General features: G+C 36.3%; 1 protein-coding gene across 4 annotated transcripts in view; it reads left to right on the plus strand.

The window, feature by feature from the left end:
- The window catches only part of AEBP2 (AE binding protein 2), a 62,114-nt gene that overhangs the window by 27,803 nt on the left and 8,770 nt on the right, over nt 1–25,541 (plus strand). For all 4 annotated transcript variants that reach the window (XM_025283349.3, XM_025283348.3, XM_025283350.3 and 1 more), the window contains exons 3-5: nt 2,663–2,770; nt 19,214–19,400; nt 22,165–22,289. In XM_025283349.3, the coding sequence (XP_025139134.1) occupies nt 2,663–2,770; nt 19,214–19,400; nt 22,165–22,289 (420 nt within the window). The remainder of the gene's footprint in view (nt 1–2,662; nt 2,771–19,213; nt 19,401–22,164; nt 22,290–25,541) is intronic.

Here is a 25,541-nt window from a genome sequence, read left to right on the forward strand (position 1 = left end):
CTTCATCTTACAAGTTAGGTCGTTATAAACCTGAAGCTGGGAGTGGAAAAATACTCTTTTAATGGCCGTGTGCTGTTTTTTTCCTTGGACAGTCTGGCAGAAAAAAAATGTGCAGCAGTTATTTTGAGAAGGGACCTCCAGTGTCTAATATAAACCCATGTTTTCTGTTAACTAGTCCTGAGAGAAAATATTATCTTGTATTTTCATTGTGTTGTGGACTTAGAACAGGTGTGTGCTCATAGCATCTATTTGGTGACAAAGGAAATAGAGACTTAAATTAGTGGTTCTTTGAAGACTGTGTAGCTGCAAAATATGAAAGGGCTGGATAGATTTTAGGTTGTTTACTTTTGTTCTGTTTGTTATCTCTAATACAACCTGTTTTAACTAAGCCAGTTTATCATGAAAGACTGGACTATGAACCTCAGTGTTCTAATTAACATAGTTAGATCTTAATTCATTTTAAGATAGTTTAAAGGAACCATGTTAGATTTTGTTCTTGAATAATTCCATTCATATTGAACTCCTGTAATGTTTTCAGTGTCAGTTTTTACAATGAGAAAGTTTCTAAAAATGGAGTATAAAAATGTTTTTCATATGTTGTGCATACAGAAAGTCTCAGGTCAAATACCCCTTTGTCAGATTTTGGACTGGACTTTAGGAAATTTAGCTTTTTAAAGATTTGTGGTTTTGGGGAATACTTGATAATGGATTTTCAGTGCCCATGTTGTGTATCAAAATTATCCTTATGCAAGTTTACTTCTCCCCTTTCCCCTCAGAGTAGTTTTCAGGTATTAATATTCTACCCGAATATAGCTAAACATAGTTTGCTTTGATCTCTTTACACTTATCTCATTTCCTATAAAATTCACTAGGTTGAAGGTTATGGTTTTTCTTTGAACCTGAAGGTGTTGGTGCCCTAATAGTATTACTAGACGTTACTCCATCTAGAAGGATGCCCATACCTGCTCACCCCAGAGGCTGTTACCTTATGGAGTCACAGGGCCGGCAGTTGCCTCCTAGTAGTGCTTGTTCAGAGGAAAAAGGATTAGAAATCAGACATGGTTGGTTCTCCCAACTGTAGCTGTTGAGTAGGGACAGAATGTGAGTATTTATCTTGTTGTTTCTTTGAGAGTAACTCAGCACAGGTGTTTCTTAAGTGTTACAACAATTCTTTACTGTTAAATTTTTTTTTTGCATAACTGAGATTAATTTTGTTCCCAAATACTTGCTTTAGGACATACCTGTTTGTGTATGACTTGTGAAAGCGTTTTAAACCAGTCTGTTTATTACTTGGATTGAAAATTTAAGACTGAGTCTTTGTAGTCGTGAGTTAGGAAGTTGATAGGATTGATATCCACATATGATTATGAAAGACTGAATTAGTCTTCACAGCATATTGGTGTACCTTTAAAGACTTCTCTACATTCATTAAAAAGTGGCTTTTAATTTTGGGAACTTTAGGAATCATTTTATAAACATGTACTAGGGTCAGGAATTTTTTTTTTTTAAGGAATTTTAAATATTCAGGAGGAAATGTGATATGATATCTGCTTAACTAAAAGAAATTAGCAAATGCTTTAAGCACATCAACAGCAATAACAGTGTTGTCTCGTTGTGAAATGGTTTTGAGTAAAAATTGATCTCAGTTATTTTAGACTGTTTTTCTAGATTTCTTAAAATTTTCCTTTAAACTTACTGTTTAATGATTGTTCCCTCAGTCCTGTGTGTATCTTTGTTTTGTTCTATATGCAGTACATTATAATCTTCAAAGTGTGGCTCTATTTATAATTGTTGTAAACTTAGAAAAGAACAGAGCCTATAAATGGTTCTTTGAATGTAATGGTTACTGTAGGTTCATACTACTTTTACCGATGATGGGGAGCAGTTTTCAGTTTGATAAAAATAGAATCAGTCAAAAAAAAATTGGTATCTCAGTGGTAGGAAGATGGTAAAAATCATGGTAGTTGTTAACCCAGTCATACTCGGCTGCCTGAACCCAAGAATATGGGTCTCATTATAGAGTAACTGCTGTTATAGCTTCTGCAACTGTATTAATTTTAGCATTCTGTATTAGATTTTGCTTCATAATCAAGACAATTGGAAATCACTTTAAATAAATCAAAACAATATAAATATAATTAAACATATTGGTATGCATTTGGGAATAGGAAATCAAGAGCAGCAAAATTATAATTGGAAAATTTGTTCACTCATTTTTTGAAGGTGAAACTATCAGTAACTGCCAGTTGACTGTTTTGATTTATTGTCGTCATTTCTTTATACCTTTATATATTCCTAATATTTACAGTTAGTACATGCTTGTTCCTTCATGCAGTAAACAAAAAAACTAAATTATGGTCCATCATTCTAGTTCTTAGGACTATATTGTTAATATTTTGTATATTTCCTTCTGAATGGTTCATTGGGATTGGTATATCAGTTCCTTATTGAGGGAGTGTACAGCAGCCTTAAAGGGGAACGGTTAAAACTGTGCCTCATGTGGGAGGTTCAGAAAGTACTTACAGTAAGCATTTTGATTGACTGGTACATTCAATATCTCTTTGTCAATTGAAGACTTGCAGCATGTTTACTTGAATTTACAGGGAATAAAAGTCCCTGTTGAAAAAAGTGATGAAAATAATTATGGCTCTTCTATTAACAGGTGTTTGTTTGCTTATGGAAAGGCTGTAAAGTATATAACACTCCATCAACCAGCCAGAGTTGGTTACAGAGGCACATGCTGACACACAGCGGAGACAAGCCTTTTAAGGTAAGTAAGTGTATATGAGTTATTTTTCTTAAGTTCAAGTTGACATGTTTCTTAATAGGCATACTTTTGCCCTCCTAAAAATTTTTTAAAGAACCATTTGTTTTAATATTCCTGTAGATGCATGCGATTTTATAAAGTAGATGAAGGTAAAGATAATTTAATCTGACTTTTATAATTTGAAGACCAGAAAAAAGTCAGTGTGAAGGTAGGGTCTTGAAAACAGCTAGTAGACAGAGTAGCACCTTGAATGGATGTCTTTAAAATTGCTTGGTTGTGGTTAGTACCTTGTACTCTAATTATGTTTTCTCAGTGTCATAGGTTTCAGCCTTTTTAATTAGCGAACAGTCCTGATTATTACATGAAAAAATTTTGAAATTGTGGAGAATTAAAGGATTTGATTTCTTTCCCTCACTTTGAGATCTTGTTACTAAGCTTGGTCATAAATTACTGTTTCAAATAGATGTATTTGGGGAATTCTGAGGAATTTCATGTAAAAACCATTTTTCGTTTTTATCCTCATAAAAATTTAAAATATTTTGCTTTGTAACTATGGAAAGCATATATCATAGAGATGAAAAGTTTGTCTTTAAAGAAGTTTAGTAGTTGTTAAATGCAATGTCTACTGGTATGTATTAATAAGCACTGTTGTGCCAGAAACTCACTTTGGGTTTCATTAGAGGAGGAAGTAATTCGTGTGCAGTTTTTTTTTAATTACTTAATTTCCTTGGAAAAGACAATCATTAACAATTTTAAGAAATTATAAAGAAAAAAATTTATATTCAGAAATCTTTCTACCTTTCTTATTTTCTCTCCCCTGAATATATAGCTGTTCTTTTTTTTGTTGTTGTTCTTTTTAATTACTGGTGAATTCTTTATGGAACTACAAGTAGATTCATATGTAGTATCGTTATCCTTCCGCTTACACAACATCTAATAAATACATACTCTCTGTATCTTATTTCTTATAAACTTTATATTTTAGAGCAGTTTTAGTTTTACAGAAACATTACGAAGATTAGAGCTCCCTTATGTCCTGTACCAAGCTTCTCCCATTACCAAGAATTTTATTGTGTGTATGTGTACGTTGCTTGTGTACCATGCTTTGTAATAGAGATCTTTTCATATCTGTTCATAAAGAATATTCTCTTTGTAACAGCTTCTTAGTATTCCATCGTGTGGCTGTAGCAGTTCATTTAACCGGACTTGCATAGCTGCCTTGGTTGATTTCAGTCCTGTGCTGTTGCAAGTAGTGCTGCAGTGATGGATCTTTGATATATATCATTTTGTACATGTGTAATTATAAATGTAGGAAAAGTTCCCAAAATAATGAGAGTGGCTGGATCAAAAACTATATAACCATTAATACTTTTCATAAATATTGCCACACTGCCTCACTGGGGGTTGTGCCTTTATCAGCAATGTTAGAGTGTCTGCCTTCTTCACAGCTTTGTTAAGAGGGTTTTGTCAAGCTTTTATATTTTTGCCAATCTAATAGATGAGAAATTGCATCCTGATGTAGTGGTTGTCCCATCAGTTGCGTCCCCCTCCTCCCGTTAATATTTATTTTGGTCTTCCCTGGTGGCTCAGTTGGTAAAGAATCCACCTGCAATGCAGGAGACCTGGGTTTGATCCCTGGGTTTGATCCCTGGGTTGGGAAGATCCCCTGGATGGGGGCGTGGCAACCCACGCCTGGAGAATCCCCAAGGACAGAGGAGCCTGGCAGGCTGCAGTCCATGAGGTGGGAAAGAGTCAGACTCATTTCAGCGACTAAGCCTAACACAGCACAGCACAGGATTGATTTATCTTTTTCTGACTACTCTGGGTCTTCCTAGGTGCGCATGGACTTTTTCTAGTTGCGGGAAGGTGCAGGGGTGGGGCTGCGCATTGCTGCAGTGCTTGAGCTGCTCATGTGGCTTCTCTCGTGGAGCCCCGGCTCTAGAGCACAGGCTTAGTTGTTCCGCCGCATGTGGGCTCTTCCCAGCCCAGGAATAAAACCTTTGTCCCCTGCATTGGCAGGCATATTCTTAGCCACTAGACCACCAGGGAAGTTCCCAGCTTCAGGGATCTTAGTTCCCTGACCAAAGATTGAACCTGGGCCCCCAAAGTAAAAGCGCCAAATTCTAACCACTGCACTGCCAGGGAATTAATTCCCTCCCCTGATGTAGTTTTAATTTGGTTTTCCTTTATTATCAGTGAAGTCGGGCATCTTTTCATATGTTTAACCATTTGGATTTCTTTTTCTTAATTCTCTTAAAAATAGTCTCATTGAGCTTTCTGTTGTCATGTGTGTCCTGTAATGTTAACCTCCTAGTCTTCCCTCTTCTCATACTGCAGCCTCTGGCCCTCACGTGACCTGGGACAGTTTTTTGAACTCCCTAACTTACAGCTGGTAATAGTGGTTACCTCATAGAACTGTACACTATATAGTAAATGTAAGAGCTTATTGTTAAAAGTAAGAGAATCATTTACTTTCCCATTGTGTTCCTTTCCATATATTTTTCTTTAAGGCAGCCTTTCTTTTGCTGGTTGGTTATGATGTTCAAGTTAATTTCACAGTTCATAGAAATGGATTTTTTCCCCAAAATCTCTTTTTAGAAGCTGTAGAAGAGTCTCATTGAAGAGGGGGAAAGAAACTGTCTTTAAAAGACAGAAGTTAAAGGTTGTGATTTAGTGAGGCATTGTTCTGTAAATCGTAGGAACCATTTGAATCAAAAAAGCGTTTGTTGATGTTTGCATTACATAGCATAGTGCTGGGCATTTGGAAAGCAGGGTGAATAAGAATGGAGACCTCTGCCCTTTAGAGAACTTTTTTTCTTTAGGATTTTACAGATCTAAGTAGGTTTTAGTAATAAAATGTCTTCAGTTCAGTGCAATTGTGACTCTGCGACCCCATGGACGCCAGGCTTCCCTGTCCATCACCAACTCCCGCAGCTTGCTGAAGCTCATGTCCATCGAGTCGGTGATGCCATCCAACCATCTCATCCACTGTTGTCCCCTTCTCCTGCCTTCAGTCTTCCCCAGCATCAAGAGTCTTTTCCAGTGAGTCATTTCTTTGCACCAGGTGGCCAGAATATTGGAGTTTCACCTTCAGCATCAGTCCTTTCAGTGAATATTCAGGACTAATTTCCTTTAGGATTGACTGGTCAGATCTCCTTGCAGTCCAAGGGACTGTCAAGAGTCTTCTCCAACACCACATTTCAAAAGCATCAATTCTTTGGCACTCAGCTTTCTTTGTAGTCCAACTCTCACATCCATACATGACTACTGGAAAAACCATAGCTTTGAGTAGACAGACCTTTGTTGGCAAAGTAATGTCTCGGCTTTTTGAATATGCTGTCTAGGTTTGTCATAGCTCTTCTTCCAAGGAGCAAGTGTCTTTTAATTTCGAGGCTGCTGTCACCATCTGCAGAGATTTTGGAGCCCTAGAAAATAAACAAAATCATTGATTTGTTGTCATTCAGTTGCTAAGTCATCTCTGCCTCTTTGCAACCCCATGGACTGCAGCATGCCAGGCTCCTGTGTCCTCCACTATCTAATAAAATGTTAAGTGCCAATAAATGTCTGTCAAAAGGTTCTCTGGAAACATGGATTAGTAACCAATTAATGGGACTGGGAAATAGGAGTAGAAGTTGAGTGGGAGTTGACTACAGAAAGGGGATCATGTGCTGATTCTTGAGACAACTTCCTTGGGAAAATTTTTTTTTAGTTGTAACATATCACAGTGTACATTAAAGTGTTTAAAGTATACTTAAGTATTTCCTATGTTTGTATGTACCTGTGTAACCACCATTCCGATGAGGAATATTTTCACTCCTTCCCCTAGACCAGATTATGATTTCTGTCATCTTGACTTAGTTGTATGAGCTTTTGTGTCTGGCTGTTTTCACTCAACAGAATAACAGTGAGATTTGTCCTGTTGTAGGTTGTTACTCTTACCTAGTCTAAGTTGTGTCTGACTCCTTTGCGACCCCATAGACTGTAGCCCGCCAGCCCCTCTGTCCATGGGATTCTCCAGGCAAGAATAGTGCAGTGGATTGCCATTCCCTTCTCCAGGGAATCTTCCTGACCCAGGGATTGAGCCCATGTCTTCTGCACTGCAGGCAAATTCTTTACCGCTGAGCCACCGGGGAAGTTCCCTGTGTACCAGTCATTTAAATAAATAGTTGCTGTGTAGTATTCCACTGTACAGTAAACCAGTTTATTCTTTCTCCTGCTGATGGGCAAGTTGGTTGTTTCTAGTCTTTGGCTGTTACTAATCAAGCTGTCTTAAACATACTCTTCCACATGTCTTCTGATGGCAGACATGTACTCAGTTCTCTTGGTTGTGTAGTTAGGAGTGGAATTACTGAGTCACAGATAAGTATATATTTAGCTCTAGAAACTACAGACTCTTTTCCAAATTGGTCATACATTCTGTGTTCCCACCAGCAGTGAATGCGAGTTTTAGTTGCAGTAGATCTTGATATTTGCCATCTTATTAATTTTAGCCGCTCTGGTGTCTATTTAGTGGTATCTCATTGTGACTTTAATTTTTACTTCCCTGCTGAGTAATGATAGGTTGAACACATTTTCAAAGGCTTTGGCTATCTGAATTTCCTCTTTTGGGTGAAGTGCCTATTCAAGCCCTTTTTTATTTTACCGAAAGATCTGTTTTTATTATTATATAAAATTTTATATGTATTTTGGATAGAAGTACTTTGACAGATATGTGTATTTGAACGCCAGTCTGTCTTTGGTTATCTTTTTTACCTTTTCCTAACAGGATTTTTTGAATAATCGTTTCTAGTTATAGTGAAGTCTAATCTATCAATATTTTTATGGTTAGTGTTTCTTGTATTGTGTTTAAAAAGTCTTTGCCAATCCTCGGTATATGAAGACGAGGAGGATCTTACAGAGAAGAGTTTTGTCTTATAGTGATAGAGGGGATCATTTCAAGAAGTGTGTGTGTATATATTATCAGTTCAGTTCAGTCGCTCAGTCCTGTCCGACTCCTTGTAGTCCAAGGGACTCCCAAGAGTCTTCTCCAACACCACAGTTCAAAAGCATCAGTTCTTTGGCACTAGCTTTCTTTATAGTCCAAGTCTCACATCCATACATGACCTTTGTTGGCAAAGTAGTGTCTCTGCTTTTTAGTATGCTGTCGAAGTTTATAATTTGCTTATCTTAATACTTAACAAGTATATAATTAAGTAGTTTTTAGTGTATTCATAGGTTTCTGCGAGTATCACTGCTACTTAAATACATGATTTTGAAAAAAAGACAAGCATAGAAGAGTAAGTGAACTATTTAAAGAATAACATACAGTTTTATATATTCAGTGATACTTTATGGTGGCAATTTGAAATCATTAAAAAAATTCTGACTAGTAAGCTTGGACTGTCTAGAAACTAAGTATAAAAGCAGTTGGTTGCAAAATGTTGTCTTTCCATACTTTTATTATCTTACTATCTTTTAGTCTGGAATCCAGTTATTACAAGGAGTTACATTATTTATTTTGTCTTTTATATTTACCATATGCTTCAAGCATTTGCCAAGGAGTTCAGTTTTATTCCTATCTTAAGCAGCCTTGATGTTGGCTGCTCTGGTTTGGTGGTTTATGTGTGGGATAATTGATAGAATCATCTTGATGAAGGATTTTTAGAAATGGACACTGTGTTTACTGAAAGCATTTTAAATTGTTAATTTTTTTTGTAAATTAATTACTTAATTGGAGGCTGATTACTTTATAGTATTGTGGGTTTTGCCATACCATCACATGAATTCAGCCAGGGGTGTACATGTGTCCCCCATCCTGAACCCCCTCCCATCTCCCTCCCCATCGTATCCCTCAGGGTCGTCCCAGTGCACCAGCCCTGAGTGCCCTATCTCATGCATCAAACCTGGACTGGCGATCTATTTCACATATGGTAATATACATGTTTCAATGCTATTCTTTCACATCATCCCACCCTCGCCTTCTCCCACAGAGTCCAAAAATCTGTTCTTTACATCTGTGTCTCTTTTGCTGTCTTGCATATAGGGTCATCGTTACCATCTTTCTAAATTCCATATATGTATGTTATTATACTGTATTGTTATTTTTCTTTCTGACTTACTTCACTCTGTATAATAGGCTCCAGTTTCATCCACCTCATTAGAACTGATTCAAATACATTCTTTTTAATAGCTGCATAATATTCCATTGTGTATATGTACTATAGCTTTCTTACCCATTCATCTCCCGACGGACATGTAGGTTGCTTCCATGTCCTAGCTATTGTAAACAGTGCTACGATGAACATTGGGGTACACGTGTCTCTTTCAATTCTGGTTAATTCTTTAGAATGAAGCCTGAAGAGAGAGAAGAGATGGAAGATAGGAAAAGAAAGGGCTAGTGTAGCGTTGCTGGCTACAACAGACTGTGGCCATACACAGCCAACAAAGCTTTTTCTTAATTGCTAGTTGTCTCTTGCTCTTCTCCTGCACTGTCAGATGGAAATAAGTGTGTTACAAAAGTCATGCTTGCTTCATTTTAAGGAATTTGATTTTGAAAAGTTTAAATAGTGTAAATATAATCTAACATTTATTATATTTGACTTCTTAGCATATATGTATGTCAGTTTGCACATTGATTACAATGCTTGGGAGAATCTTAGTTCCTTCACCAGAGGTTGAGCCCATACCCTAGGCAGTGGAACCATGGTGTTCTCTAACCACTGGACTGTCCCCAGGGAATTCCCTAGCCTACCTTTTTAGTTTTGTATTGGACATCATTTCAGGTTATGCAATATTTCTGTGTAATAGTTTCCCTATATTTTATTTAATCATTCCTTAATGGGCTTTTTTGGTCCAGTTTTTCACAATATAACCTATGAGCTCATTTTTATATACTACTTTGGTGAACTAATATAAATTCCTAGAAACTCTTTTGCTAAGTCAAATAGTATATGTCTAAGCTTGCTTTTGAAAGATATAGTTAAATTCCCTCTGCAGAAAAACGTACCAATTTATATTCTCACCAGCAGTGTTAGAATATAGTAGTGCCTGTTTCCCAATAGCCTTCTTGAGGCTTGTTATTTATTCCATTTTATTTTGCCAGTCTGCCAGTGTATGGTAATACCTTTCTACTTAGATACCATGCAGGTACGTATAATGTAAATACAGTATAAATACTTTTCTGTATATTCACATTGTTTTTCCCCCGTGTTAATTATTTTTGTATTTTTAGGATGGAAAATTTATTGAGCTTACTCATTCTTTTTTATAGAGTAGGAAAAATATTTCCCTCCTGTGATAGGAGTTAAATATTTTCCCCATTTTGACCTTTTTCTAAAATGAAAATTTTTTAAACTTACAATTTCAGCTTGCAAAAAAGATGGGAAAACTCCCATATATTTCTCTCTCTCACATGTATGTGTAAAGAACTCCCATATAGCCTTCAGCCAGATTCACCGGTACTATTTTGCCACATTTGCTTTCTCTATATCCATCTCTCCATCTGTCTTCCTCCCTCCCATCTCTCTCTCTTCTTTCCTCCCTTGCTTCTTGCAAACACATTTTACATACTACACTGTTTTTGAGGAGCCATTTAAGAGAAGCAGTAGCCCTAAATTGTGTATTTCCTAGGAATACTCATTTACATAACCTTAGTACAGTTACCAAAGTCCAGAAATTTAACATTGATGCTATTAGCTATTCAGATTTCACTAACTGTCCCAATAATGTCCCTCATAGTTATTTTTTTCTCTTTGTTTAGAATTCAGTTGAGCATCATGCATTATATTTAGTTTTCATGACTCTTTGAAACTTACTTTCCTCAGCTTTTCTCTATGTTTTATGGCAGTAATATTTTTGAGGAGTATAAATGTTTTATTTTGTAGTATATTTCCTATTTGGGAGTTATTTGATGTGATCAAATTCAGTTTATGTCTTGGGAGAAAATAAAAATTCTCACTATTATCACTTCAGGGAATACTTGATGAGAGTTTGTTCCATCATGGGTGAGGTTACCTAGCATCACTTGGTTAAGGTGGAATTTCCAGGTTCTCTACCACAAACTTTTCATTTGTACCTTTACAATTAATAATCAATTTGTGGAGGGACACTTTGAATCTATATAAATAATATTGTTCCCCATTAGAACTAGTTTTAGTATCCATTGATGTTTCTTGCCTGAATCATTTATTACTATGAGGGTGGTTACAAAATGAGTATTTTTCTAACTTTATTCCCATCTGAATTTATTAGTTGGTACTCTTATTTTCAGAGCTTTCTACCCATTGTTCTATCATGTAGCTACAGAATGGACTCATGTATTATGTTATTCTTAAGCTTATAATACATGGCTATCATTTTGATCCTCATCCAATACAGATTTTTATATATTGAATTTTATCAGTTTTTGCTCATGTGGCTTCTGGGGCAACTGTCTGAAGATTAAAGATTCAGATGATGAAAGTCTGTTGGAGTTTTGGTAATGGCAAAGGTTGGAAACAAAAAGTCCAGAAAGACGTAATTGAGTTGATATGGGAAATCAATGAAAGTCACGGATGTGTCGTTTAGGTTTAAACTGAATTTTATATTTCCTGTACTTACTTGTTTTGCGCTTGATAATAAAAAAGTTAATGTCATGTGAAAATAATCTTGTTAGCTCATTATCACATTTTAGTTTTATAAAATCATACTCCTGAAATGCAGATATAGGTTTTTATCTTTTAATAATGTTTGTCTTGTATAATGAAAATGCAAAGGTTATTCCTTAATAAGCAGCCCCCTTCCCTGCCACATTCACTTTGTCTTGTATATATACCCCTGCTTTGTATGTGCCTTTAGAGTTTGTGTGAGGGGAGTTGCTGCTGCCATTTCGTTAAATGTAGTGAAACCTTTTATTATTAAAGTTTGAAAAACATTACATGTGTTAATAGGACTAGGATTTTGAAATTCTTTGTGCTATTCTCTGGTCTTTATTTTTAATGGTGATTTTTATTCTCCTTGGTCATTTGGTATTAAGCTTTATCATGGCTAATGGACCTCAGCTCACCATGCTTAGTAATATTTTACTTAACTGAAGAAAATAAAAATTAGTTATACACAGCATGTTTGGTGATCATTTTGATTTCCATTTTGCCAGTGTGACAGTTACTTGTCTGGACAAATTTGTATAGTGTGGAAGAAATTACATAGTTGTACTTTTTAGATAGTCTCCATAGTTTCCTTTTTCTTCCTACACATTTCTCTTCTACTCTAGTATTTCTGTGTACTTTGAACACAGTACTTGTAGTCACTTAGTTGTCATGGGCTAATATGTTTATTGGGCTTCCCTGGTGGCTCAGAGGTTAAAGCGTCTGCCAGTGTATTTATTATAGTATTTATTAAAGCTTTTCCTCAGCAGCTAGTCTCCCACAGCACAATATGATTGTGTTCTTTCATAATAGTGACATAGCTGAATGACTTCTCATTGTGATAGAGTATTGCTTGAAAAACTTAAGACTTTCTTTCAGACCTGATATACGAAATAGCCAGTCCTTTTAAATGTTTTGGAGTCAAGAATGTAGCCTAAATTGTGATAAAGAAAAAAGAAATTTCATCAGACCAGAATTAAACTATTAAATATCCTCGTTAACTGTGCGTGTCTTGTGCATACAAGCAAATTGTAGTCATTGTTACAAGACACAGTGATGCCAGTATTACATCATTCACTGTGACGGGTGATGAAAAAGTTCCTTCTTCAGTTCCTTTGTAACGTGTTTGATAATGGTAGTTGATACTGATAATTCAAAAAATTTTTTGCTTTTTCCCTCCAGTTTTATTGAGATATAATTGACAAATTAAATTCTAAGATATTTTAAGTGCACATTGTGATGATTGGATATGCATTACAATTGTGAAAGGATTCCATCCATGTAGTTAACACATCCATCACTTCACAGATATTTTATATATATATTAAATTATATATGTATGTATATTTTGGGGGGGTGAGAATATTTTACTTTTCAACATTCTCTGTAATAATTTAAGACTTTAGCACCCTGTTCTGTCTTTAATTCTCCTTTGCCTTTTTGTGTCTCTGTGTTTGAAGCACTCATTTTCCCTAGCCTTGGCAGCCAGATTTTAGGTTTCCACTGACCAAAGATGGTACAATTTGAGTATAAATAAGGAAAATAAGTGTAATGAACATGATGATACTGAAAAACAAAACATGATTCCTTAACACACACGCACCTACCCACCCACCCACCCATGAAGCTAAATGGTCCACTGGTGGGGAATGGTAGGGATCTGGTTATCTGGAAATCTAAGAAGAGTCTTGAGGTCATTCTTTCTTGACTATATGAGCTGTGCCACTGGGTATTCAAATTCTGGTGCCTGAGTTGCACCCATGACCAATTAAATTAGAATCTTTTTGATGTGCTACGGGTCGCTCCTTTATTTTAAAAAATCTTCCTGGTGATTTGGATGTGCACCCGCACTTAAGAATTCTTTATGTGGCTGCGATGGATCTTTGTGCTGCATGTGGGCTTTCTCTAGTTGGGGCGAGCGGGGGCCACTCTAGTTGCATTGCATGGGTTTCTCATTATGGTGACTTCTCTTGTTGCAGGCAGAGCACAGGCTCTAGGCGAGCAGGCTCAGTAGTTATGGTTCATAGGCTTAGTTGCTTCACAGTATATGGAATGTTCTTGGACCAGGGATTGAACCCATGTCCCCTGCATTGGCAGGCAGATTGTTATCCACTGTACCACCAGGGAAATCCAAGAACTTCTGTTTACAAAGTTTTTCTCTTATGAGTGGACCCTGTAAGAGAAGTTCCACTTATTACAACACTGGGTGAACGTGGTTAGTTACAAAAACTGATAATTAAACATTTCTCTAGTAAATGAGGATATCAACTCAAAGCGCTTTGAAAGGAGGGGGAAAAGCACAGGGAAGAAAGATGTATGCTCTGTTGACTCTGTGCATGCTGCATAGGGGTCTTGGTTTTTATTAACTTACTCTTTCTTCCCTGGGCCTCCTTGATACCACACTTGCCTGTTCTTCATCCCCGCCAAAACTCAGTGGCTGTTCCTTCTGGAGTCTGCTTTGCTGTTCTGTCTCACTTCTGAATGTTGGAGAGTGCTGTCAAAAACTGTCACCCGAAGTGTTTTTATCTTATTAAGTTCTTTGGTTTTAAATACTCTGTATATTCTGCTTACTTCCAGATGTTTACATCTAGCCCTAATTTTCCCTCTTGGATTCCAGAATAGAATATTCAGCTTGGATGTCTTATGGAGCATTTCGAACTTAATATGTACAGAAGCTTGGTTTTCCATTTCAACCATGGTTCTATTTTAGACTCAGTGAATAGTAATATCTTCGATCCAGTTACCCTGACTTTAAGAGTCCTGCATTATTCCTGATTCTTCTCTCAACTTCTCGTATACTGCCCCCACATGCATTCCCAAATCCTGTCAATTTGCTTGCCTCTTGGTGTATTCTGAATACCATTACTACTTCTCATTCTGCTCTTTTATTATTCATCTCCCAGTTCATCTTCTAAGGATCACTTAGTTATTGCTATTTGAAATCCTTGGTAACTCCTCCGTCTCTGTAAATGAAAACATCCATATTTCTTAGCATGATGTATAATATCATATCTGATACTTATCTGCTTCTCTCTTCTCATTCATTCCTTTACTATATATCTTCATAGGAATTGTGTTCCAGCCAAATACTGAACTACTTGTACATCTCAAATGGATCTCCTTTTGCCCTCCTTGTGGTTTTTGTATAGGCTGTGCTTTCTACTAGAGAGTGTTAAAAACTTTCAGAAAATTTTTAAAGTTACAGAAAATGTGCAAAGATAGGACAGAGAGTACTCATATACCTTCACCCCATTGGTTTCCCTGATGTTATCATCTCACGTACTGTGGTGCATTTGTCAAAACTAAGAAACCAACATTTGTACCTGGAATTTTTGTTTTCTTTTAGATTACTTGCTAATAAATACTCCTGTGTCTTCTGTTTTCTGCTCTGTGTTTCAGTAGCCTCTTGTAGATTTCTATAGCACTTATGGGAATATGACTATGAATGACAGTCTTGGTGCTGCTTCAGTCGAACAAATCTGTTTGAAAAAACTGTCATTCCATGTTTCAAACTTTATAACAGCTACTTGCCCACAATAGCAGCTAACAGATGTTTCCGTGGATTCGGAAGATAGAACATTTGAAACACTTATCCACCCACCAGTTTTTCCCCTGATTGTTCAAATGGGTTTGCCCTTTTTTTTTTTTAATCAGCACTGGGTGTGGTAGCTTATGTTCAGTGGTCATTGCTGTATGTGTGGATGAAACATTGACTGTTTGAACAGTAAAATCACTCAACACCGTGAAATGCTTGTGTTTAGAGGAGTGAATGCACTAAGACCATTTGAGGCAGCAGGTTTGTCTTTGACCTTGTTCTCTGTGATAAACACTAAATGAGTGGAATATTGATTAGTGACATTTAAAATTTTTCTGTTAGGGTAAATGAATTTGTGTTTTAGTGAAAGGTGTGTGATTCTCTTGTATTTGTTTTCATTAAAAGTGCTCTTTTCTGTCATTCTAAATTCTCGTTTACTTTATGTTTTCTTTTTAGGATTTGTTTTTGATTCTTTATTTTTTGATTCTTGATTGATGAATAATCAAAACCAAAGATAAAATAATTTTCTATTAGAATTCTCATTATTGATTTTATTTCCTGAGCATTGAATCATTGATGATTAAAATAAACTTGAGATATTTACTCTCTTAGTTCTAGGTACTACCAGGGCTTATTTTTTGCAGTTTTGAAGGAACCCAGGACAAAATAAATCTGTTAGCTTATTCGAATCCTTGTAATTAAGGATAATCCTGGGTGGATTTGTATGACAAAATCCCTAGAAATTTAAACCTGGGGACTTGGGTCTGAACAGTTATTGTCATTGCTGCCTTAACTGTAGTCAAGTAGCAATTCTAAAATTTGGAATGTGGAATTTGTCCATAAATTTGTTTGAATAACCAGTACTTAGGCAAGAATCTAAGGGGAAAACTGTTTTATTTATTGCTTTCCTTGAAGTATCTGTCACACGGGGCACAAAATATGTAATTGACCCAAAGTATGTTTTTTTGGGACTTCACTGTTGGGCCAGTGGCTGAGACTCTGAGCTCCTAAGGCAGGGGGCCTGGGTTCTCTTCCTGGTCAGGGAACTGGATACCGTATGCCGCAACTAAGACTCAATGCAGCCAAATAAACAATAAAGTATGTTTTTAGAATAGGTGTTAGGAAATACAGGGGTGATATCTTTTAAAATGGAAAAGCAAGAAAAATAAGTAGTGCATGTCTTAGTCTATGGCAGTACTGTACACTTTAACAGAAATGATTTGTGAACTGAATGTGTTATTTAATATTTAAAATTTTTCAATGCTGTGTTAAAATACTTGAAACAAGTGCAAATGAAAATAATTTAAATAACATCTTAGACTTAACCTATTTGATCATTTCAGCATCTTGTCAGTATACATAGTTAATAAGATCTTTTGCATTTTCTGGTACTAAATCTTCCAAATTTGGTGTGGAGTTTATACTTAACACTTTTTAAAAAACTTGAACTAGCCGCATTTTAAGGACTCAGTAGCTCTATGTGTCTAATGACTGGCATGTATTGAACAGTGCGAAACTAACTCTTCAGGGTGATTCTCCTTCAGCACTCTTAATTCAGTCTCTGAACACTTGCATCTATATTTATTTTATTTTTTTAACCATTTTTAATTGAAGTATTGTTAATTTGCACTGTTACGTTAGGTATAGGTATACAAACAGATTCAGTTATACATACATACATACATATATTCTTTTTCAGATTCTTTTCCATTATAGGTTATCACAAGACATTGAATATAAACAGAAGGTTTTTGTTGTTAATCTGTTTTATGCATAGTAGTGTGTGTATGTTAATCCCAGTCTCCTCCTAATTTGCCCCTCCCTCCCTATCTTCATCTATATTTAGATTTCATAAAATTTGCAGTTGCAGAAGTAGATTCACACACTCATGTTTTCCAACCACATTTAAAATTTTTTTTCGGTATTTAGAAGGAATTATTAGGTTTTAAATTAAAATGATTATTGAGGAAATTCAAGTGAAAACCACAGTGCGATTCCACTTCATACTCACTAGGATGGTTTTAATAAAATAAAAGAAAAATGACAAGTCTGGGCAAGGATGTGGAACTGTCCTTATAAACCTTGTATTTGTTTGTAGGTTGTAAATACACTAAATACCACTGAATTATATACTTTAAAATGGTATGTTATATGAAATTCACCTCAAAAAATTAATAAAATTAAATAAAAATAAAAATTCAGTTTCTTCTAGTAGCGTTTATTTATAGTGGTAAGTAGCAGCATCTGACTAGTGGGTCCTGTAGTAGATGGTGGTGTTTTCTGGCAGTGTGGTAATCTGCAGAAGATGGAAACTTTAAAAAGCATTCTTTTTTGGTGCTGAAAATACGTGTAGTAAGATTTTAGATTCTAAGAATTCAGCAACCGTCAGATGCCCAGCTTCTTTCTCAAGGTCAGAATCTGTAGCTGAGCCTTCTGTGATGTAGGCAATCCGAGGACCACACTACTGATAAGAGTTGTAAGAATTAAATGAATTGTGAAGCCCTGAATATGTCTGATTGTTTCTTTTCAAGGTTGCATAACTCTTTGTGCCTTACCTTTGATCACAGTCCTTTGAAGTTGTCGCTTTATATATATATATATATGTCTTGCTGATCACATATAAGCACTTTCACTGCAAAAAGTATATCTCTTATCCATCCTTACACTTCTAGCATCTAACGTTAATAGTACCGAATATGGAATAGATAAGTATTTGAACTAAAATCTTGGGTCATTCTTCTCTCAACCTGCTGCTGCTGCTAAGTCATTTCAGTTGTGTCCGACTCTGTGTGACCCCATAGACGGCAGCCCACCAGGCTCCCCCATCCCTGGGATTCTCAAGGCAAGAACACTGGAGTGGGTTGCCATTTCCTTCTCCAATGAATGAAAATGAAAAGTGAAAGTGAAGTTGCAGTCGCTCAGTCGTGTCCGACTCTTAGCGACCCCATGGACTGCAGCCCAGCAGGCTCCTCCGTCCATGGGATTTTCTAGGTGAGAGTATTGGAGTGGGTGGCCATTGCCTTCTCTTAACCTAGTGTGCACTTTAGAATGGTCAAAGGTTTTTGTTAGCAATACTGAGTACCGTTGGAGTGCTTAACATGTCTCTATATATAGTGAAATGAGTAGAATAATTCTTAATGGTACTATGCAAGGATTTTGCTGTGAAGTGTTTCAGCCAGCACTGATTTTTATCAGAATCTGTAAGCCAGTATATTTAGAGATAGCTATGATTTGTAGGACGCTCCTGGTAATGTATATATTCATAAAAGTATATTCTTGCCTTAAAAATGCGTGCAAAAGATGGGCTGGGATAAATTATCTAATTATGATCTGAAAGTGTGAGGATGTTCCTCACAGGAGGGTGAACTCTTTTCACGTGGTCAGATTTAAAGAGATTTTGTGAATAAAGTTACGATTTTTACTAATAGAGGGCTGTTGGTCTGAAAGATCCCCTGGAGGAGGAAATGGCAACCTACTCCAGTATTCTTGCCTGGAAAATCCCATTGACCGAGAAGCCTGGAGGGCTACAGTCCATGGGGTTGCAAAGACTCGGTTGCTTCTGCGTGCGCGCGCATGCACACACACATTCTCTCTCTCTTTCTCTCTCTGGCTGTATTGTGCTTTTAGAAGTTTGAAATGGTAGCGGTATCTCAACTGAAAGAATACACACACTAGAGGGCAGTATTGTGGAAACATGGGGAGTTTTTTGTGGTATTAATCTAGAGAAATGTAAGTTGAACCATCTGGGAATAATGTGTTGGATACATTTAGTGACATACATGGCAAATTTGCCTACTTGTTGTTTGGTTGTCAAGTCAGAAACGAAACAACTTGAGTAAATCACTGATGGAAACCCCCCAGCAATCCAGTGTGGATTTCACTGTTTGAGGATCACTTCTAGAAAATGTTTTAGTTAGTAACATTCATTTCTTAGAAGACCTGAAAATACTATTTTTTAAGATCTAACTAGAAATCTGACTTAAATTGTAATTTTAGTGATTTGCAAACACTCTGCATCCATTGTTGGAATAGCAGTTGCCAGGAGACTTGGGCAGTTAAGTAGACCTTGTTTTCTCAGTTTTGCAAGTACAGAAGACTGGTGGTAGTGAGATTTAGTTGCTAAGTCATGTTTGCCCCATGGACTATAGCCCACCAGGTTTCTCTGTCCATGGATCATAGATCCTTTCTGGAATTACTTCAGTAGTGTTACTGATTTACTTCTGAAAATACAAAATATATACTCGCTTCTGTTTTGCTTGCATTATGTAGTGCATCCCTGACTATTATTATTATTATTTTTTTATTCAGTGTGTCGTCGGTGGCTGCAATGCCAGCTTTGCTTCTCAGGGAGGGCTAGCTCGCCATGTACCCACACACTTCAGTCAGCAGAACTCCTCAAAAGTCTCTAGCCAGCCAAAGGCCAAAGAAGAATCTCCTTCTAAAGCTGGAATGAACAAAAGGAGGAAATTAAAGAACAAAAGACGACGCTCATTACGTAAGTATTCAATACACATTGAAAGGCAGTGTGTGTCAGATGGTTTAGTTTTTATCTTAGACTCTCATGCAAATTCAGCTTCTACCATTCTTCAACTCTGCTTATCTGTTTTTGTTAATAGTAATGAACAGATAGGATCTTGGTCTGTCCATGTGAGAATTCAGATGTATGTTTTACCTTCAGTAGCTAAGGGAGCAGTATATGTGGACTTAGAGTACAGACTTTATAGAACTAGATTTTGAGGACTATTGTAATTCTGAATCAGAGAAGGCAATGGCACTCCACTCCAGTATTCTTGCCTGGAAAATCCCATGGACGGAGGAGCCTGGTAGGCTCCAGTCCATGGGGTTGCTAAGAGTCGGGCACGACTGAGTGACTTCACTTGCACTTTTCACTTTCATGCATTGGAGAAGGAAATGGCAACCTACTCCAGTATTCTTGCCTGAAGAATCCCAGGGACAGAGGAGCCTAGTGGGCTGCCGTCTATGGGGTTGCACAGAGTCGGACACGACTGAAGCGACTTAGCAGCAGCAGCAGCAGCAGTAATTCTGAATTAAGATAATTTAAATTACGACAGTGTTCCTGTTTGTAACAATATTTTAGAAAATTTGAACTTCTTAAAGATGTAAAAATCAGGTAAAAATAAAGTAACCTGTCTGTTCCAAAGTGGTGTGTGTGTGAATAGGGAAACTCAGGGTAGTCTGTGTCTCGGTGCTTAACAGTCTATTGTGATGCATATGTATAGTGTTTATGTGTTTAATTACAAGATTATTAGATGTAGCCTCCATATTTAGGACAGAACATAATTAGATGATTGTGTACTTTTGAACCACAGGAAAATAGTCTTTATTTTTGTGGTCTTCAAACAAAAAGTTTTTGATTATATAATTTACTAAGAAAAATGATTGGCCATTCAGTCTTAACTTGGTGTACTTACGGTGTATAGAGATAATGCTGCTAGTGTACACTGACAAGAAGGAATACTGAAAAACATAGAAATGGGAAAAAGAAAGAAGTTGTATTATTTTCTTCCTCATGATAGTGGATCATGACACACACCTGCTTTGGAGACGATTGTTCTAGTTTAGTATTCTTGATCCTTTAGTAGTGGACATAAAAAGGTTAAGGTCTGATGCATAGAATCTGAAATTTGAGGGCTCTTTTTATTATTCCAAATTTAATTCATGTGATGACCTCTGTGTTTGTTTAATCTTGAGTTGAGGAGTGATAGATTTGAGTGATTTAGAGGGGTGAGTCATTGTTAATAAGCTTATTCTTCTCAAGAGAAAGCATATTTGGAGAGTATGGAGAAAGTACGCATTTTTTCACCCAGTAGCAGCAGATGAAGTAGGAAGGGGATTTGTTTCTTAGCATTAGGTAAAATCATGACTTTTTCCCTCTCATAAATTGAGTTTTTAAAAACTGATTTCCCATTGTCATTGCATTGTTAATCTTGTGGGTTCTGTTAGTTTATTACTAGCTGGTGTTCTGTTTATTTCCTCTTGAGCAAAAATCCAATGAGAAAAGAGCTATTCAGATTGCTTTATTGAGTATACCAACTGGTAGATGTGTAGGTGTACGTGAGTAGTAGAGACAATTTCAGTCTGCCCATGTGTTAAGTCAGAATAGTGTGGTAAATTAGCATATATGTAATTTAGAATATGCTGTACCAGGAAATTAGGCTGTTTCTTTTATTGTCAGTAAAATTTAATTTTTAATTACAGATGATATTGAGATATTTTACATGTATTAGAAAGCCCCACAATTGTAAAATAATAAATGCACTTTCCTATCTTTGGACAGTGTTATTAGGAATAGAAACAATACAATTTATAGTTATTAATGGGATGAAAATAGAAATTTAAAAAATGATCCTATCAAATCTTTAGTGTATAACTTTGTTGTGATCATACTGAAAGATTGCTTACTCTAGGTTTGTCCATTTTTTAAAAAAATGACTTAAGCGTATCAGTGTAATTGCATTATGGCTTAAGGCATTTTTCCTGTGCATTTATTTTACTCATCATCTATAGCTGTTGCATTTCCATTTCTCAGATTAGGAAACAGACTAAGAAAGATCAGACAGTTTGTGCAAAGTCACATAGGTGATAACTGATGGGATTGGGTATTTGAAAGAATTTTGGACGACTCAATGGCATTTAAATGTATTTATAATTTTCTTAGATTATCATTAGAAGAGTTACTCATAATCAGGAAACTGTTTGTCAAAAATTTTTAAATTTTAGTATTACTACTTTGTCAAATCTGAAGGAAATTTTTATTACATATTAATGTAAACTGTTCATGAAATGTATTTCATATGTTGGGCCAAGATGAATGAGATCTTGTAGTGCACAGATGAAGACGTTTGTCATATTGTTGGAAACGCAGGACTGGTGCTCAGGAGGGATCCTGGAGTAAAATGCAAAACTATGAAAAAGAGAGTAGCTAACGTGTATAATCATGAGGTTGAAGGTTAAAATCTCACACACCAAGGAGCAGAATTAAACCACACTTGCTTCTTAGAGTTCTGCTTCTTACACCCTTAACCTTGTCAGCTTGGTTCTGTTTTGAAAGCAAAGAAAATCTTGACATTTAAACACTAGATAGATAGATAGTTAATTGTTTCAGTCTTTTCTTTTTTTTTGTTTCAATCTTTTCTACTTAGTATGTATTTTTGTGGAAAATGGATCACTAATTATGGCTGTTCTGAGACAGTTACATTTTTCTAAATATTCTTTACTGCTTTTGTATTGACTTTTAGCACGACCGCATGATTTCTTCGATGCACAAACACTGGATGCGATAAGACATCGAGCCATATGCTTTAACCTCTCAGCTCATATAGAAAGTTTAGGAAAGGGACACAGTGTTGTTTTTCATAGTACTGTAAGTATCTGATTTTATTTTATTTTTCAAATATTGCCCACAGTTCTATGTTTAAAAGATCACATGAAGTTTTTTAGCCTTTACTTTGAGCTATTTGGAAAATTGGGATGGTATTTGGGTTACTAAGCATTTGAAGATCCGTCTCTGACTTTAAGTAAACTAGGTGTGTTTTCTGACCCGGTTTCCTTATGTGTAATGTTAGAGCATTAGACTTCCTTTAAGGTACATCCCTGTCTGTGTTTCTGTATGCTGTCTGTCTCCCCTAAAATGCACATCTAAAGCTAGTGTTAAACAGAAAATAAGATAATGGTTATCAAATGAAAGCTTCATGAAAGAAGGAATTTTTATCTTTCTTTTTTTTCCTGTGGATGTATCTGAAGCATGTAGAATTGTGTGTATATTTGTTGGATAAGTGTTGGAAAAAGCAAAATATCAAATTAAAAAAAATAACTAGTTTGGTTAACTAGAAGTTAATAGAGAGTTATTTTCTTCTCATTCACCTTGCCATTTTATTATCCAGTTATCTTTATATTGCTGTATTTTGATGTAGGTGAGTTAGTAGAGATAAACTTTAGATCAGACTCAGTGATTTGAATCCCTAGAAAGAGAGTTTCTTTAATTTTGGCAGTTGAAATAGAATTTATGTTTTATATATTCTAATAAAAATGCATGAGAATTTAAATATAAAAGATCAGTATGGATATTTCTACTGGTTTGAATCTTTTATTTTTCCCAACTCCTCTACTAATAAGGTTTTCTTGTACTTTCACTTTTTTTTCTATGACTACTTCAGTTCACAGTCCCTGATTTTGATTCCCAAAGTTAAAGACAAGAAAGTAGAAGATTAGACACAAGGAAAGGAAATCTTTTCTGAGCTTGGAGTACATAATAGGTGTGAGTTGGGTTTAAGGAAAGGTTTGCCATACGTATGTGCTTTTAAAGAATGTTGGAAATACATTTATTAAATAAGAAAGGGTCAGAAGGAAAATTAGAGGCTTTGAAGACAAAGTTAAAATGGCTGTGCTGGAAATTTTGTTGGGATTCAGCAGGATTAAGAGCTTGCTCAGCAGTGATGGTTTAAGTCCTCCTTTGGAATTTGATAACATAGGTTTATGATTTGGTAGGTCTATAATTGTTCTTTTTTTTTTTTAAGTTGAAATTAACATTTATTATCCAGGTTTACTTTTATGTATTAACATACAGGAGATAGAAAGTATTAATCATTTTACAAGTTGAAATAAACTGAGGATTGGGACTTTGCTGACTGTCCTGTGGATTAAGACTTGGCCTTCCAGTGCAGTGGGGTGTGGGTTTGACCCCTGGTTGGGAAGCTAAGATCTCACATGCCTTAGGGCCAGAGAGCCAAAAAAGATAAAGTAGAAACAATATTGTAATCAATTAAATAAAGACTTTAAAAAGTTCACATCAAAAAAAATTAAAAAAGAAGCCTGAGGATTGACTGATCATAAAAAATATTTCATAATGATTTGATAAAGTAGACTTTTAAGGGTTTTGCTGAATAAAAAGCATGTGAGATAGAAAATAAGTTACTTAAATTTTATCCATGTGATCTTTTTCTTTTCTTGAAATACAGTTGATTTACAATATTGTGTTAGTTTGAGGTATATAGCAAGGTGATTCAGTTATATACATATGTTATTTTCCTGGTTATATTCCTTTATAGATTATAAGATATTGAATATAATTACCTGTGAAAGTGTTAGTTGCTCAGTCATGTCCTTACTCTTTGGTGATCCCATGGGCTGTAGCCTATCAGGCTTCTCTATCCATGGAATTCTCCAGGCAAGAATGCTGGAGTGGGGTGCCATTCCCTTTTCCAGGGGATCTTTCTGACCCAGGGATGGAACCCCGGTTTCCTGCATTGCAGGCAGATTATTTACCATACTATACAATAAATTCTAGTTCCTAATCTATTTTATGTATAGTAGCTTGTATCTGTTAATCCCATACTTCTAATTTGTTCCCCCTTTCCACCTTCTAAGTTTATTATAATTTTTTTTAAAGCTTAGTAAGATGTGGTCCCAGACTCAAAAGGAGTGTGGCATTAGGGCTAATTTGTTTATTTACTTAAATATTAAGCAGCTACACGTGCCAGGTACTAATGATACAGAAGTGAACAAAATGGATGAAAAACAAGAAACCAGATATGCCTACACTCTAATAGGGGATACATGATAACCAGGGTAAATGAATTAAAAGCTTGAAAGTGAGGATATGAACCACTCAGTTACTAGGGGAGGGGCATCATGGCCAGAGGCAGGTGTAGAATCCTAGAGTAGGAATATGCCAGGTAGGTTTGAAACCACTCAGAAGGCTGGTGTAGCTGGAGGAAATGATTGAGGCAGAGAGAGTAGAAGTGTCAGAGAGGTAATGGGAGAATCTGGTTGGACTGACACTTGGCTTTTTATTCTGTATGTGTTGGGAAGCCATTGGAGGAGTTTGAGTAGCCATGCTCTGATGTGATTTTTTAAATAAAAGTTCTGTTCAGGTGTAGTAAATATAAACTCACCTCACCCATTTTAAGTATACAGGGGAATTTCTTACTGTCCTGTGGTTAGGACTTCGTGCTTTCACTGCTGGAGCCTGAGTTTAGTTCCTGGTCTGGGAACTAAGATCCTGCAAGCTGTGTGGCCAGGAGGAAAAAAAAAAGTATACAATTCTCTGAATTTTGACAGTTTTACTTACCAATGAAACCACCACCACCATCACCACAGTTAAACTTTCCTGGTGTAGCTTTGTGTGTTCATCTTTGTCTCTGCCCTCTGCCTTAGAGAACTCACCAGTCTCTTGCCTCTCATGCAGGTTTTAATGTGCTCACTTCAGTTTCTGTATTGAGAACATATTGTAGGTCAGTGTGGGGGAGAGAAGGGGTCAGTCTTTTCAGTATCTCAAGTGAGAAAAGACCAGAGTGGTTGCAGTGGAGATTCTAAAAATTGTTAGGCTCTGGATGTCTTTTGAAAGTAGTATTGATGAGAATTTTGGATGGATCAGGTATGGTAACAAGAGGATAAGATGACTCCAATGTTTTTCGCCTGGGCAGCTAGCCAAAAGGATGGAGTTGCCTTTTAACAGTCTGTGAGATGAGCAGGTTGAGGGAGTCGTTATTTAGTTGCTAAATCATGTCTGACTCTTGTGCAACCCTATCCACTGTAGCCCGCCAGGCTCCTGTGGCCATGGGATTTTTCAGGCAAGAATACTCAAGTGTGTTGCCATTCCCTTCTCGGGGGGGAT

The sequence above is a fragment of the Bubalus bubalis genome, chromosome 4, assembly GCF_019923935.1.
Source record: "Bubalus bubalis isolate 160015118507 breed Murrah chromosome 4, NDDB_SH_1, whole genome shotgun sequence".
NCBI lineage: Eukaryota > Metazoa > Chordata > Mammalia > Artiodactyla > Bovidae > Bubalus > Bubalus bubalis.